The following is a 17,872-nucleotide window of genomic DNA, read 5'->3' on the forward strand; positions in this document are numbered from 1 at the left end:
AGAATTGACGGATAGCACAAGACCAAAAAACTATGCTTTCACACCACTCGCTAAGATATTTTTAATTGAATTAGATTGATCTGTAGACAGATTGGCCCATAGAGCAAGAACGCATTATAGATAAACAGATTTAAAAATTTCATAAGTCACGAGCTCCTTACATAGTTCTCTTCTTTAAGTTTATTTTATTAGTGCTGAATCACCGCTATCACCAGCGCAAAAACACATCCTTAACCAAAAAAGGCTACACAGTAAAAATGCTGACACCCTCCTTCAGGTATCAGGCTGTAGTCTCCATAAGAATTATAGCGACCTTCCACTAAAACTAAAACACATAATCGTTTCGGGATAGAGATAGAAGAAGGAGGGAAATACCAAAGAACTATGCAAACTGATAGTCCAAGAATATACGTTAGAAATATGTTGCAGCCAAACGGAAGAATAACTTTTTGAATTGGCGCCCGTTATTGACAATAGAACGAAGGCATCACAATAACTTTCGATTTACTGACTGGAACAGCCATTATGGACATACAATTCAATTGAAAGTTTAACCTCATCAGTCTTAAATAGTTACTCGAATCTTCAATTGATCTTCACTAATTTACAGAAGATTTGACCTTGAAGACCAAGTTTGCCGTGAGCCACTCGGCCTATTATTTCGATCAATAAAAAGCTATCACTGCACCGTGTAACAATTAATCTTTAGTTAAATTTAGTAATCATTTTAAAGACCCAACCAATTCAAATGCCAGTATTAAAACGAAACATGAAACTTGGTATAATAATTTACAAGTTGATAAAAACCTTCACGGCCAGCAGTTGTTTTGTAGTCTCGAACTGTGCGAGTTAGCTTGGTAAAAAAAAAATGAAACTGATGTTGGAAACAATAGATTGTTTTAATAAGTAGGTCTTGAGCAATTCTCAGACTAGTAAATCATTAGAAGCGTATCATGGGATTAGTAGATATTTTTAATAGAAATAATGGCAAGGAAATATACCTTTTTAGGATCTACTGAATATTCATTCAAGGTTATATCATTGTGATATCATTATTTAAGATTATTATAACATACTTTTGTTTGATCTAATTTCGTAACATTTAAAAATTTCGAGTGGGCTTAATTTTGCGGGGTATTCACTAAATAAATGAACCTTTGAAAGATGGCCATTTTCTGTCTTGCTGTTACGTCCTGTGGACGATTTGCCTTCTTCAAAAGTGTTATTATGCTATTTTTAAGATGGTTGTTTATAAAAACCATAATAAATTCACTCACGTAAATTTATTAACTTAATAACGGGTACTCATACATATTGATAACAATCTGCGTTCGATTATTGACGAATTCCCAGGTGTCCCTAACTTCTTTTGTTGTAAGTTTTAAAAAGCTTCATCAGTTTCAAAATTATCATTATCGTTTACTTAATAGTTCAACGTGGAAAAGACGTTTTCACTATGGGCCATTTCATTTTTCCGACTTAATTTTAATGTTGAATTCAGATTTGTTTCTAAAATTAATAGTGTTAATCTATCTAATTTATTTCTAATCTACTGATTCTATAGGTGTTAATCTATGTGTCAAAAGCATTACTATTACGTTTATGTATGTACGGTAGATGCAGTTGACCTCAAATCGTCATGATAACCAACCTCCTAAATTAATTGGGTAGCCTTGTGCCAGAATAATCCAAAGCTTAATTCAAACATGATAATGTCTCGTTAAGTACAATAACCAAAAAAAAACATCTAAACTATAATATGTATAATGGTATAAGGCACCATTTTGCAATCGACTTATGAAGCAAAATGAAAAAATCATTAATGACAATACTATTATTTGAGGCTCACCTTCTCCATCCAGTCATGGGCTTCCGTCTCAAATCCTCCTCGCTGAGTCCATAGAGGCCGATGCATGCTAGGAACCATGCTGTCACGATCAGATAGCATATGACTATCACTCGAAACGGTAATAAAATGACTGTGAAAATTGCCGTCTGTAAAAATATATAGGTACATGTTATATTAAGTTTAAGGCTAGCAAAAAAACGCATAACTATCCAGAAAACCTTCAATCTTGGGATAAACTGATTGATATTGCTTCATTTAGCGAATGCATTTTGATTATGAGTACTATTCAAATAGCTTAGGTTTTTCTACTAAAGTTCAGTTAAACTAAGGCCTATGATCTTCTGACATTTATGAAACTAATATATTCGAGTTCTAGCCACTTAAATTTCTACTATACGCTAGCTATTTTCTATACGCAGATAAATACTGCACTTTAAAAATGTGTACATTGTGAACACAGGAAATTTTAATTGAAAATTTTAGGAAAAAAAGGGTAGCAACGATAATTTTATTCCATGTTAAAGAGCCATCACGTTGATGGAATCAACGTATTTTATGGTATAAAACAAACTCTACTTTTACCGTTTATTGTTTTCTTTTGAAAACTGTCGGCAATTAACACTAGTGCGTGAAATATTGAACTCGGATGTGGACGGACATGAAAGAAGTGATATGCTAAAAGTAGAGAAATTGCTTGTATGCATGACTTCTAGGTACTTAATATGACAAACGATTCCAATTGAATGGCATGGGAGAGAAAGCTTCTTTCTGACCACATAAATTAGAAAAAGTAGCGTATACGAAAAATTGTATACTAAGAAACGAGAGGTCAAGCACGCAATTAACACTAGGTTATATTATTTTATTATATCCCCTATATTTTTTTATATTTTTTTCATAATATATAAATTCTTGGCCGTTAAAATCTGGCTTCACTATCCTAGCGCATTATATTGTACTACTAGCTTTTAAAAGCCCACGACTTCGTCCGCGTGGAATAGTTCACAAATAATGCTTGCTTTATTTTAGAACAAATTTGCTTAACATAAAAAACGTTATAGTGAGCCAACCTTAATATGTAGACATATGCTGTCGCGGACTTTTTTTTAGATCTTTTAAAGGGGAACAAATCTGTAATTGTGAGATTAGCGCGTTCAAACAAACAAACTCTTCAGCTTTATAATATTATTAAGTATAGATATAGATATTGTATATGTTTTACTGGGATGTAATTTGTGTTCAAAATATTTAGTAATCCCACATGTGCTTAATAATAGTATCCAAACATCCATCCTGGAAAATTTAACTAATGATTGTCGATTTGGAACAAAGAATGACAATACCGATATGTAAAATATCTGTCTTGTAGAGTAAGGTATTAAAAAAAGTGCCATCAGCTTTAGACTCAGCTCAGAATATTTTCATGTGTGTCAAATGTGCGTCCACGATTCTTCTTTCTGGTCGTTCCCTCAGTGCTGAGGATCGTGACTGTATGTCAATCTTGTCCACTCGGTCCGGTTCTGCGCCATATGTACCGCTCCCTGTATTTGGCCTCCAGTCACCTCCTTGAGTTGGTCCACCCCGTCTAGCTGGCGCTCTTCCTCTAGCGCGCTTCCCCTTCTTTTGTCCGAGAATGATGAGCTTCTCCAGGCTGTGCAATGGGGATCGCATTATGTGCCCAAAGAAACTCCGGATCCTTTCCTGGCACGTAGTCAGCAGGCGCTTGGTGACCTTCAGCTCTTCGAGGATGGAGACATTGGTTCTCATAGCTGTCCAAGGAATGCGTAGCAGATTTCTCCAGCAATGTATTTCAAAGGCATCGATCTTTTTGCGTTCCTTTTTCCTAAGACACCAAGTCTCCACCCCGTACAGGAAGATAGAGTAGACCAACGTACGAACCAAACGCATCTTAGTTACTCGGCGAATATTACGGTCTTTCCAGATTTTATCGAGGCTAGTCATGGCACTTTTAGCCATCCCGATACGGCGTCCGATTTATTTCTCGCAGTTACCACTGTTAGAGATCAGCGACCCCAAGTATATAAATTCCTCCACTTTCTCATAATCCTTGAGCGCATTTGATGGACTTAAAACTTGAGCTCTGTCCACCGTCATCACTTTGGTCTTAAAGCGGTTTATGTACAGGCCAAATTCAAGGCTCACTCTCTCTATTCGCTCCAAGATCGCAGCCATCACGGACTCGCTAGTTGCAAGGATTGTTGTATCATCGGCATATCTTAGGTTCGTGATCTTCTTACCGCCCACCGTAACGCCACCGTCCCCGCCATCAAGCGCCTTTCTCATAATATACTCGCCGTAGAGGTTAAACAGCTTCGGAGAAAGTATGCATCCCTGACGGACCCCTTGTTCTGTATGGAATGTTTCAGATTATGATTCATCCAATTTCACAAAGCTCGACCCGTTAAGGTACAGCCTCTGGACAAGGAAGATAAGGTGTGATGGCACGCCCATTTCCGATATCATCCTGAACATGGAATTCCATTTTACGCAGTCAAATGCTTTGGCATAGTCTATAAAGCACAACACAAGAGGTTTATTGAATTCGCGACATTTTTCAATGAGTAGCCGTACGTTCAGTATCTGTTCTCGTGTTCCTTTTCCTTGCACAAATCCTGACTGTTCCGGAGGAATCTGTCTATCTATGTAGGCGGCCAATATCTTGTTCAAAGTCTGGAGCATGATCTTACTAGCGTGGGGCATGAGGGAAATAGTGCGGTAATGTTCGCATTTCTTTGTGGAGCCCTTTTTGTGTAGGTGGATGACAGCAAAATACCAAAATACTACGACAAGACTACTTTAATACTTTTACGCTTTTTATTTCAGCAAGTTACCTTAAGCGCAAAATCTACTTCAGCTTGTTGTCAAGATGCGACTAGTGATTGTTTTACGGGGAATTCCCCAAGAGATTTATTAACTTTAAATAATAGTGACAGATATGTCAAATGTTGGCAGGTCAATCTCCACAATCGTCTAAATAATGCATCGAAAATTTAGATTTCCATTTTTACTACCAACAGTGATGAGATGAAAACAATAGACAAAAAGTCACACATTAAAATATTATGTATGATAAACCATAAAAACAGAATTGGCATAATTGTTACGAATCCGACACAATGATAAGGATAATGACCCAAATTTCAATTCCCCTTCCTAAATATAGATGTTAATATCTCTATAGTCGAAATAGGAATTGAAATTATATTTTTTTATAACAATTAAGACGAATAAAAAATGTAATAAATCGAATTCCCGGTAACTAAAATTTTTATGTGAACTAAAATTGAACACAGCACGTAATATGTAATAATTACGATTCATTCCGAGTATGCATTTCTCCACTCACATACATACGTATTAAAAAACTTATATATTTTATTTCCATTGACAAGTTTCTCTTAACATCAATTACAGTTAAGCCGTAATCAACTACGTTAACAATTCTTGATTAAAAAATATTATTAGTGTCAATCAATGCACAAATGTAAAATGTACATTCAAAATACATAGTACATTAATTATGGTTATTTTCTGTATTTCACACGCTGAAGGTTGCAAGGTCTGCAAGGTCGTCTGAAGATAATAATAATTCGATTTAACATTGTATTTTTGGCACAAGTGTCTGACTAAATGACCAATAATTGTCAACAATTTTTTTCAATCAAATCGATTATTTCCTTGTAATTCGCAATAAAATATTGTTTTTAAAATTATCGTTTTGTTAGTTCTCAGTGTGCATTATAGCATGCGCACTGAACGTCGCAGTTCCACACAGTAACTACATTTGGCATTTTTATTAATTTAACTTTCACTTGTTTGTTATGCAATGTAAGAGAATGTCTTTCTAGTATACACACACCTTTATCTTATCGTATGTGTTGTCCAATTCCAATTTATGGACAAAAGGGTTTAATATTTCGGCACGCATGTCGTCAGATGAGAAAGCGCCGGTTTCACTATGCAGTTTACCATTCATTTTATCGGAAGAATAATTACTACTACTTTTGAATTGCACTAAATCATGGTACACTTATTAACACACTTCTTTGTCACTTACACACCGTATACATTAATCGAGAATTTATTATATTTTAATTTATGATTCGTTCGTATATATTTGCGCGCCGCAAAAGACGAACATACTTCCCTCGTCGAACAAAAAAGGTAACTGCGTGAGTTTTCAAATGTGCATCGCACTCGCGAGTCCCATTGGGTGTTGTACTTTTGACAGTTGTCGGTAACTCCGTAATCGATCAGTTCTGTATCGAAAAACCGATGAAACTAATGAAACTCTATTAAATAAAAATAACAAAACTTTAATAAAAACGGAGTCCCTAAATAAAAATATAATTAAAACGTAGTCATTACAATAATTTAGCGATTGTTAACGGTTTTTGAAACTGATTCTTTTTGCGCGTTTATGGAGATTGACACAAAGATTCAAGAAAAAAACTATTCAATCAAATCACGTGCACACAAATAGGTACATATAATAAACATAAAATTTTCTATCAAAATTTTACTCTACTGAAAATACATTAAGTATTGATATATTATTTTGTAAAAAATTTCAAGACAAGAATTCAAAATCTTTAGGTACCCAAATTGATTGTTGAATCAAGTGAGCACAAAGCCAGCCGCATAAACAAAATTTTGAAAAGCCAAAGTGTCAGCGATCGTCTTTGTCATGTGAGTTTTTAGATTTTTATTCTTTAATTTGTAATTAGGAATGTACATAGCTCTCCTATGAATAATTGAACATAAGATGGAAGTTAAAATACAAAATCAAATATCAGAGTATTTCTCGTTTTTCGATGAATTTTACAACAACGCGAAAGAGAGCTTGAAAGTTTGCCAAAACTCTGCAGTGTCTATAAATAAACTAATAAAACGTTGCAATAACGTTAAAATGTGAGTAAAAATACAAATCAAACATAACAGTACAATGATAAACAATAATATGTATGTAACCAAACAAAAAACAATTGTAATATTTCCATTATTTTTATAGCATACTAGGGCATAAAAATAACAAATTTACTTTTTTATTCTTACGATTTTTAGTGCTGATTTAACTGGGACGCCCCTAGAAGACTTTGAAGGGCTACAAAATAGATTATGTGCATCGCTACATAACCTCATTTCGGAAGATATCGAGGCGATCCGCAAACAACTGTAAGTAGATCTGAAAATCGGTCGTACGTAAATAAAAGTCAATAAACAACGTAATACGGGTAAAATACACTTTGCTTCAAATACACATACATTTTAAAGTACGAAATCATAAAAAATAGATCTTTCCTATTCCAAATTTTAGTAAATATATGTTTACTTTAAAAGTGTCAGATAGATAAAAGGTTCATGATTTTTTGAAATAAATATTTGTGAGTGAAATTTTTGGTTATGCCGTATCTTCTTTGATTTATTGTTACTTCGCAATTTAATCTTACATACCAAAATTTTACGAACAAATATCAGTACGAACAAGTTAGTCTAATATAATATTTATCTTAAAATTACTTAAAATCATAAGTAAGGAAACTGAAAACGAGTTCCTATCATTACAATAAAATATTCCTAAAATTGGAATAGAGAAGGAGTGCAGAATGTTAATATTTATTAAAATTATGCCTAAAAAATACATTAAATCAATAAAAAAAACTTTACGCACACTTCCATGTATTTGATGAACACACGCATGCATATAATTTATTTATTGTCAAAATTTGTTCTTGAAGTCTGTGGTCAAATTGAGATTGAATTAAATATTGTTTGTCTTTATTAATATTTTTGTATAGTGTAGTCTTGACGAAATTTGTGATTAAGAAGTATAATAGTCTTTGAAAATAGAATCATAATAGTATACAAACTTACAATTTCAATTAATTATAGTGGAATTTTGACTACTGCGGGATCAGTAGTGTACTGAAATATATATAATAAAAATTAAATTTCATAAACAAAATTATTACTTTGATATGTAGGAGGTAGGATAATAGGCTGGCAGGCACCAGGAGCTAAATGGAGGTGGTACTTACACATGTGGACACACAAGACACTGTACCACTAGTAAAATTGACCTTTAGTGCCAGGACATTAAATCTGCAATAACTAATTGCTATAACTTCACTGCCTTATTAAAAAAAACCATGTGGGCAATGTTGTTTTTTTTTTATTGCTTATATGGGTGCACGACCTCACAGCCCACCTGGTGTTAAGTGGTTACTGGAGCCCATAGACATCTACGGCGTAAATGCGCCACCCACCTTGATATATAAGTTCTAAGGTCTCAAGTATAGTTACAACGGCTTCCCCATCCTTCAAACCAAAATGCACTGCTTCACGGCAAAAATAGCCTGGGTGGGGGTACCTGCCCGCGCGAAGTCACAAGAGGTCCTTTGATGATACACACAGGGTGACGAGAGATGTGATGGTGTGTTTTTTTTTATTTCATTACCAAAAAATCTTCTTTACAGTTGTAAAATAGAAGAATTCTTCGAAAAACTTCTCAATCAACATAAAAAATTAACAGAATGTTGCAGAGAAGTGGACTTTAAACAAAAGACTAAATTGATCTGTGGATCACCATTCCAGCCGCCTCTCAAAGAACTCTTAGAATTTGCTGATGATGTTGTGACATTTGGAAGTCAAATTTGCCGCCAAATTGAAACGGCATTAGAAGTACTGGCTTATAAAGGACTAGACGCAGAATTGGTTATAGACAATTTTCGCATTTCATCTGACTGGCGACAACGCATACCCGAGATCATCGCCTACACGTCATTCATACAGGAAAATCAAATATAAAGATGGATCTGCTCGGTTCCATTTTGAATTCGATGCAAAAGCCACCATCAACGAGTGAGGCCCAAAGAAATGCTATGAGACAACAACGTGAAGCTATGGAGAAAAAACAAAAGGAAATGAAGAACATGCTTAACAAATTCAGGAAAAACATTGAAGAGAAAATAGCCAAATTCATCAAGGACAATAAATTTTCATTAGAATTTGAACCAATGGAGCAAATGTATCGTTCTATAATACGTGATGTAGCCGATGTGGCTGGATTACAAGTATATTCCTTCGGTCAGGAGGGTGTTGACCGCTATTCCGTAATATATACCAAAGAAATGGGTCCCTCAGAGGATGAGTTGGCTGTGCGCAGGTCCGGTGGTATTTGGGACGAGAGTAAAGCCGCAGAACTTGCAAAACAACGTATCGAAAATCAGAAACTGGCAGCCATTGAATCTGAAGAAGAAAAGCACAGGAAAAGGAAACGAGGCCGTGAAGAATTAAGTGGTACATTTTACAAGCAGAAGTATGCGCATCTGATTGGCGAAGATGCCGCTATCCAAGCAGCACAGAAAACTAATTTAAACAAGAGCTATGGAGAGGTACCGAGTGAAAATAAGAAAGATCAGAGATCTATAGAGCAGACTATGGCAGATATAAGAGCAAAAAAGATGAAAAAAGCAGAAAACGACAACACCGTTGAAGATACACATAGCTCAGTTACGTAATTATAATAATACACCATTTTTCATAAATTACTAAATTCAAAATTGCTTGAAATTATAATTTTGTACTTATGCAGTACATAGGGTTTCGTGAATTGGTGTAAGACTTTAAATTTGACCTAAACTCATTTGTCGATTAAATTGAGATAACACGAGTTGTCTGAGTGTATGAAGGTTCACTTGTTCAAATTTCCAAATCCAGTCAAGCCTTAAAATAAAAGTTTCTTTCTGTGTGGTCTGATATTAGCAGCACTTGCACTGGGATTGTCTGTCGGAATAATATTGTGGAGGTGATAAGCTGACAAGAAAGTTTGCAGTGTACTCCTAAATGTTGGACAAACAATGAACTCAGTGGAAAGAACTGAGATATAAAGCAGCAACATCAAAAGTGCCCGGAGTAGAGCCAAGCCTCTGCCCACTGCTGGCACCACAGATGGCAAATTATAAGAGAGATTTTATCGAACAGTTCATAGACTAACTATATAGACAAAACTTACTATTATGTTTTATTATTCAATTATGAACTTAAGCACATGTGTTGGCTAACAAGTCAGTTCACTGTGTGTATGTCTTTATACAACCCGCACCTAGCAATCCTTTTATTAAAAGGAGAACAAGTACCCTCACTAATACACTACACTTACAAAAATATTGTTCTTACACTAATTTACGAAATACCATAAATATTTCTAGGTTGTGCGATATTACATTCAATTTTTACAAATAATGTTTGTACGGCACTGCTCATCCCACCTTATAGGTACAAATTTCTATTTAAAACGTATGTATTGTATAATTAATATAGTTTAGAATGTATATTGCACTCAAGTTTGTCTTGTTGAATTAAATAGATATCATATGTTATCTTAAAATTGCCGCCTATTCTTGGCAAAATTATTTTGTTCCACACCGTAATTGGATTCAATTGATATATGGCTACAATTTCATGGTGCATACTTCTATTATTAATTATTATTAATAAATATCTTGTTCTGAGCCATTATCTTAATTCAGTTCAGTTCTCTTAAATATCTTTCATCGCAGTGAATTTCACTGTCGTTCATATAGTACTTAATTCAACAATAATGCAAATTATCTTAATCTTATTTAAAATTCAATCACATCTCTGTAAAGTAATAGTAATTTAAATTTTAAATCATTAAGTAAAATGTAATCATTCTAATTTTTTTAACAACAGGTTAAACACGAATCACTGTGTATGACGTCATTTGTGGTTATTCGTTGTTTTAGACTATTAGGTGTTCCGTGGTTAACTCGATGCTTATGTTAGCCTCGGATGACGTCACACGTAATGAAGCTAGTAAACTTTAGGCTGCTATTTTTATAGTGAAGAGTTGACCGTTTCCATGTTACTAACACTCAAGGAAAACCATCAGTTTCATTCAGGTTCATTCTACCTAAAAGCCATGGGTCCAATAGTTTACCTCAAAAACTTAGTTAAATAAGTTTTCAAAATGTCGCAACAGGGCTTACAAGCTAAGTAGCTCATATTTAACTGGTATAACATAAGGTGTCGCCACGTGTATATTGAATTAAATTTTGGAGGGTAGATGGCGCACGCATTAAGTCAATCATACTTATAGCGCGTGTAGGAAATCTATGTATTTCATACAATTAGCTATAGTTACAACGCGGTGTGTGTTTTGTGAAAATGCTCGGATATCGAACGTCTGTCTGCCGGCAAAAACCAAACCGACCCTTTGACTGAAAATTAAAAAGGTCTCTGTCGTTGTTCGCGGCGATGAGGTTGAGTATTGCTGTTACGAAATTAATTGCAAATCAAAACTACGCGGGGACCGTGTTACGAAACAATAATTTTTAATTACAACTCGGGGAATAGGTTACGTAACACAACGGCAAGTATGGGCATTGCTATAACTCGCTTGGAAATCATCTAAGCAGCGTACACGCGGAATATTTCTCAAAACATCTCATGATGAACAGAGTACGTTAGCGGTACGCGTCATATCATAGTGAATTAGTGTAGCCAGTAAGTGTATTAGTTCAATTATAAATTTTTACCATGTACTTATTTGATTTTGCTCATATTGATTTTGGCGTTTCACAAAATAAAAGTTATTATCGTCTTTTCCGAATAACTCTCGAAGAGAGCGGACCTGATTGTAAACTTTATATTTCATATAGAAAATATAAATTAATGTAACGTTAAAACTAAGATATCATGATAAAGTCGATTAGAGCGACCCGACTGAACCAGTGTTCGAATCCCACAGATAGGCACCAATTTTTGTAATAAAATACAATTATACAAATGACATAGACGATGAAGGAAAAATAGCGTGTAATAAAAATCGAACCTATAAAAATTACAATTTGCCTGATTAATTACGTAGTGTTAAGGATGGTCACTTTTGGATGCAGAGGACAACGGACCGACTGGACTGGAGATTGATTAAAGAGGTCACGTTCAGTGGACAAGCTGAGATAATGATGATGATGAATTACGTAGTGTAAGCTCTCAGGATTCAATATCACTACCCTATATGTTTCTGCCGAGAAGCTACCATGTGTTTGTAGGGTTAGGACCATCGTTGCACTATACATTAAGACAGGATGTATGGCGACATTCACACCGTGTTATCTATAGGCTCAGGTAACCACCTAACACTAGATTGCCCGAGAGCTTTCACCCGTCTATTCTATAAATTAAAAAATACTAGGAACAATAATTGATAGGGATTGTCAAAGTCAAATTTGATAAAGGATCCACGTGCTTTGTGCGAGTTTTTTAACGTCCCCGAAAGCGTAAAAGTTAACATAAATGCGTATGCAGTTGGAACAGCGGCAAACGTAAGCAAACTTTCCAACTACATAGGTACAAATTTTAGTTAACTTTTACGCTATCGAGAACGTTAAAAAACTCTCACTAAGCGCACAGGTTATGGTTCATAACAGAGAGGTGACGACTGCGTAGTAATAATATAATTTTATAAGCTAAATTTACATAAAACATGTTGGACTAGTACACTATTCACACATGTGAATGGTAACGGAATTCCACGGGCACATTTATACCTACAGATAGACGCAAGTCAAGTCTAACCTAACAGTTGCCATAGTTTAATTTGTTTTGTTTAGTTAATGTATCATGATTTTTGAATAAAGAATGACTATTATCTTTATTGCGTTTTATTTTTCATAAAAAAAACTGACCACATCGGTCATGACTTAAGCGAGTGTGACGTTCGATCACGCAGCATCAGCCCAGATGTACTGTTTAGAAATTGCAATAATAACCACTTAGACCAGTTGCAGTTGGGACAGCGCCCCTAGCGGCAAACGTTCCAACTGCATACAAATTTGAGTTAACTTTTACGCTATCGAGAACGTTAAAAAACTCGCATTAAGGTAACAGGTAAGCAGTGAGCTCATCCACCCAACTAACCAATAAAAAATACGAATAGGCTAAAGCGCGGGTCACCATAATCTTCAAAAAGTTCAACGTGACATTTAGCACATAGCGTCAGTTCGCCAAGTTCCTTCTCGGGTGGTGGTCTCAGGTTCTACTGGTGGTAGGACCTCTTGTGAGTCCGCACGGGTAGGTACCACCTCCCTGCCTATTTCTACCGTGAAGCAGTAATGCGTTGTAACTATACTGAGAACTTAGAACTTATATCTCAAGGTGGGTGGCGCATTTACGTTGTAGATATCTATGGGCTCCAGTAACTACTTAACACCAGGTGGGCTGTGAGCTCGTCCAACCATCTAAGCAATAAAAATAAATAAAAAGTACAATGCGGGTGGTTTCTTTTGCGACACAGTTTCCTATCCTATAAGCTATTGGGCCTGCTCGGAGACTCGGGTAGTTGGCAAATCCTTAAGGCTCGAAATCGCGGACGGACTTTATACTCAGTTCCTCACAATTTACTACAATACGTGGCTATGTATTTAATTTAATAATATTATTAAGCTACTATATAGTACAGACAAACGATGGTTGCTTAAAATCTATTTACTCCTCACGCACGTTTTGGTAGAAATTCTTAAATATTATGTGTATTAACTATAAGTATGGTAGAAATAATTTTTCATAATGTCTCTTTGTCGTTATGCGGAATTTTGAAAGCGCGGGGCACATGTGTTACCATGAAATGAAACTACAATTTCCCAAGAAAATTTAATTTTACCATCAACACGACGTAATATTCAGGCATATACTGTACTTAGTTTTTATGAAACAACAACACGTTAATTATTAATGATTGCTTTAAATAATTATAAGTAGGTATAGATACGTATATCTTGATTAAAACATAAATAGCTAAGGAACGATACTCGCCTTATGCAAAATAGTTAATTGCTTTCAGTGATCATGGGAACAATGGAAATCAAATAATACAAACAAAAGATTAATTGATCTAAATGCGAGCATTACATATTCCAATTAAATTTGGGAACTCAGAATCGGTTCAAAATCGCTTAAAGATACCATAATGTCAGTTGTTCTTATTTAGCAATATTCTTTTTCTTTTCATAATTTCATAAGAAATAAGCAATAGTATTGGTTTTATCGAAAAATATACAATAAAAAATTGCTAAGCAAAAGTCGTTGTGCGTTTCAGTTTTTTTCATAAGAACAAGTTTATTACAAGCAAAATAAAGATTCATTGGAATGCAACAATTTAGAATTGAGTAGATAACTTTAAAAAAACATTATTTAGAGTAACGTATCTAAGGTCACCAGATTCCTGAAGTTATATTTCCTGTTACTTAAGAGACTATCCAATATTGTTTAAGTTCAGCGATTCCCATTAGAAAACTAAATAATTACATGATAATAAATAGCTTCGATGTTACTGAAGTTACTACGATTTACCGCATAAAAATTAATTGACTTAAAACCGGCCCAAGCCTTAAATACATACAGCCTTACCTCGCCTTTAGTGGTAACCCGCACTACAGCCAACCGCCAGCTAATTTTAGCGTAAATTTTGACTATTAGTAAATGGTACCTACACGGCATTTTTTATTCATATTCATGAACTCAAACACACTTCAACGCAGACAATTTATATTCAATCAATCGGCTTTGTTTGTTTCAATAGTCAATAACTAGCTGAGTCGATGAAGGGATATATAGGTACGCAATAAAATTGCAAGTATAATTTTTATTTATCGTTAACGCTAGGATTTTTTTTTTCTTTGCTTAAACACATGACAACAACATTGCTAACGATATATCTCCATAAAATATGTGTGGCCTTAAAAAAGTACAGGCTTCTAATTCTTGCATTAGAGAAATATAAAAAGTAGAAGACTTTGGGTTAGTATATGGACTTTATGCACATTAATGTGGGCAGTGCAGTCTGATCATCAGACACTGTAAGGTAGCACTGCAGGGCACTGTCAGGCAGCAAGGCATCAGATTCTGATGCCTTCTTTACAAGACAAATACTAACGTTAAATATTAAACAGCACAGGATTAATATAAATACTTCGTGCATCATCGGATGCGTCCACTACGCACGGTTGCAGTATGTAGCCAAAACAATAAAACGGCAGAAAATCGTAGTGCATATCATTTAAACTTAAAGCTTTTTAACGTTTACGCTTTTCAGCTTTTAACATAATAATCACCAAGCACGAAAGTGACGCTACATAACGCTAATTATTAATTCATGTTTTTACGATGATAAAGAAGAAATAAAAGTTTTTCATATTATTATGCTTCAATGAGTTTGATTACAATTGAGATTCAATTTCAAGCAGACATCAAATTGGTGTTAAAAGTACGTAATTATTAAACAGCCACTCGTCCATGAGATATTTCTAAAATACTTATGTGCTACATATTACCTATTACATTTAATTAATATTATTTTGAGTGTCGGTCCAAAATGAAAGGTGACAGTACACAAAGCCATAGTTTATTATCAATCACAAGCAATTTAATAATTCTCCAACGCACAACATCCCGAAAGATTATTTTTAAATCTCATATTGCGTAGGTATTTTAAACTGACACTCAAAACATATCAGTTTAGGACGATATATTAGGATATAATATTAAAAAGATAACAACAACAGTTAATATTATCACATCAAGGCTTATTATTAATACAATAGCAGCCAAAGAAACGATTGCGAATAAAAAAAAATGTATTTGTTTTTGACGTCATAAATGTTTATTGTTAATTTTCACTGATAGTTCAAACCAAGTATGCGATTCTTTAATTGTTTTTTTTTTTCAATACATAATATTTTATGACTGCATTGTATTCTATCTTACACTCTATAATATAGTATCTAAATACCAATAAGATTATTGTCGTAAATTTTCTTTAAATCAATTGGAAATACAAATTTATAAATAATAATACTTATCCAAAAGTTATTTATTGTCTTGGAGAGAATGTGAATATTTTAAAACTACAAAACAACTGTAAATCCTATATATATAACTTCAATTTTTATTGTCATTGTTGTACGTAAATTATTTGTATATAATATAATGTATTATTTTTGTAAATAGAATACACATCTACTAAAAGGTATTTTCCGTTAGTCAAAATTACTTTTAAAAGTGAAAGATATGACTTTTTCATAACTTTGTTGATATGGAAGAAAGATATAGATCGCCTATCATGATATGAAGAAGGTAAGAAGTACGTAGGTAGTGTTCATAACGACAGTAGGTAATAAAAACTTTATCTTGCTGGCTGATACTTTGCTTTTTTTCTATTGGCTTCGTAGGCAATACTTTTTAGAGCCACCGGATAGTGTTACCGTCACTCATGGAGGTCAGTAATGCCAAAAACACAACCAAGCTGCTACCTACCACACTTCAGTTCACTTTATCAATACAAAATAAAAACTAAACAAACCAGAATCTCTATTTTCAAACAACACAGTTCTATTTAATTTTCTTTAGGCCTAAATATTATTGTCATTATTCACGTAATCACCGTAATATTGTTGTTGGAAACACCTTCATTTATGTTACACTCAAGTTATTATTAGGTACCGTACTCAAAAAGTAAAGGTACGTATTGCTTTATGAGAGGAAAATTAAATTTAATGAATAAAATATCGAACTATGTTAACATGTTTTGATAATAATATGATTAGAACAATCCTCTATTCGGAATCAGAGTCGAAAGGTACACATAGGTACCCATAGTACACGTTTGGTGTTGTCAGCCTCAAAAGCGCGTATCTCTCGGTTTCATCCACATTTCCTTTGAGCTGCCGTATTTGACATTTGAAGGTTAGTCAAATTTAAAGTAATATTTTTGGAGTTTACTCCTTTAGAATCGATTTACATATATAGGCCCGGGGTATGAAAATTATGGGGACCAAAATCGTACTAGCATGTCACACGAAATGCGTTATGCGCCTGATTGGCTCCTGATTGCGTGATGCGTGCGCGCGCCAATCAGGAGCCAACGCGCGGCCGCGTTATCGCAGGTGACGCCGGGCTGCTGCGCCGGCAGTCCGCCACAAAGCCTCGTACTGATCGCGCGTTTCTCTCATTATTGTATTTTCATATATTTGTTAGTCGTTTGTTTTATGTCTCGTTAATTTGTTAATAATCTGTAGTGTATCGTGTTGTCGTAATATAGAACTATTTCTCGTATTGTTTCGTTTAATTTTTTATATCCAGTAAACTCCAGTCGTGCGTCGGAGCGGACACACACACTTTTTTTATATCCTTCAAATCAGCCTTGCAGCGATAGCTAATAAGATAGGATAGTACCGATATTGCCGGAGTCTATCATCGATATATATCGATGGAGTCTATAATGAAATATAATATTAGAAATTTGATCATTGTGGCATGACACGCATTGCAGCGTATTAGCTGAATCTATCGAGATGTTTTTCAATCAGAAATAATCTTAGCCAAATATTATTTCACTTTAAATCAGTGGACAATTAAAAATAAATAGCAGTGTATAATTATGGTACCGGCGAATATTAGTTTACGATCTTAATTATTTTTTAAAAGTGAAAGGATTGTTATTAAACCGATCCAATTTGCCTTCAGATCCAAGTAAGAACATCTACATAAACATATTTTCACAGTAAACTGTACACAGCTACAATAACTTTCCTTACACGAAGCATGGACAGAAACAACAAATGAATGGATGAAGAGTTTACTCCTCATCGTCAGTTTCGCAACATCCAGGCCAGCAGCAGCCCTCGCTGCCGTCAGGCCTAGTGCAGAACAGAAGGGTCTCCGCCGCGGAGACCGGTCTTGGCTCGATGCCGTGAAAATCACGAAGGTCTTCGGCGGGAAACCAGGCGCGCTCCTCGTCCTCTACGATAGGATATCCGAAGTATCTGAATCATGATTTAAAAGTAAAACATTTATTTTTTTCAATTAAAAAAGAAGGCGACTTCCTAAAAAGACTTGGATGGACTATACGAAAGAAGAAGTTGAAGATTTACAAGTTTTTTTAAGGAACTATAACTTTTTTTTATTGCCCTTGTAGGCAGA

At 34.6% G+C, this 17,872-nt stretch overlaps 3 protein-coding genes across 8 annotated transcripts in view; 1 reads left to right on the plus strand and 2 right to left on the minus strand.

The window, feature by feature from the left end:
- Positions 1 to 6,090, minus strand: part of LOC101742486 (lysophosphatidylcholine acyltransferase) — a 47,101-nt gene extending 41,011 nt beyond the window's left edge. For all 4 annotated transcript variants that reach the window (XR_009974238.1, XR_009974237.1, XM_012688702.4 and 1 more), the window contains exons 1-2: positions 5,730 to 6,090; positions 1,850 to 1,995 (exon numbers count right to left, since the gene is read on the minus strand). Coding sequence is in view for 2 of the 4 variants with exons in the window: in XM_012688702.4 (XP_012544156.1) it covers positions 1,850 to 1,995; positions 5,730 to 5,846 (263 nt within the window). In the remaining 2 variants the exon portion in view is untranslated. The remainder of the gene's footprint in view (positions 1 to 1,849; positions 1,996 to 5,729) is intronic.
- Positions 6,091 to 6,120: 30 nt separating this feature from the next.
- Positions 6,121 to 12,545, plus strand: LOC101742333 (sperm-associated antigen 7 homolog). 2 transcript variants are annotated; one of them, XM_012688700.4, is made up of 4 exons: positions 6,121 to 6,353; positions 6,467 to 6,559; positions 6,935 to 7,045; positions 8,347 to 12,545. In XM_012688700.4, exon 4 carries the CDS (start codon positions 8,680 to 8,682, stop codon positions 9,388 to 9,390), a length of 711 nt encoding a protein of 236 aa, XP_012544154.1. In that variant the 5' UTR covers positions 6,121 to 6,353; positions 6,467 to 6,559; positions 6,935 to 7,045; positions 8,347 to 8,679; the 3' UTR covers positions 9,391 to 12,545. The 2 variants fall into 2 exon arrangements, with proteins under 2 accessions (XP_012544154.1, XP_004924152.1); XM_004924095.5 differs by lacking the exon at positions 6,121 to 6,353 and having other exon boundaries at positions 6,368 to 6,781.
- Positions 12,546 to 13,532: 987 nt separating this feature from the next.
- The window catches only part of LOC101737854 (sodium-dependent neutral amino acid transporter B(0)AT3), a 33,808-nt gene continuing 29,468 nt past the window's right edge, over positions 13,533 to 17,872 (minus strand). For both annotated transcript variants that reach the window (XM_038014065.2, XM_004924148.5), the window contains one exon: positions 13,533 to 17,715. In XM_038014065.2, coding sequence (XP_037869993.1) covers positions 17,529 to 17,715 — 187 coding nt within the window. In that variant the 3' untranslated portion in view covers positions 13,533 to 17,528. The remainder of the gene's footprint in view (positions 17,716 to 17,872) is intronic.

This window comes from Bombyx mori, chromosome 11 (genome assembly GCF_030269925.1).
Source record: "Bombyx mori chromosome 11, ASM3026992v2".
Lineage (NCBI taxonomy): Eukaryota > Metazoa > Arthropoda > Insecta > Lepidoptera > Bombycidae > Bombyx > Bombyx mori.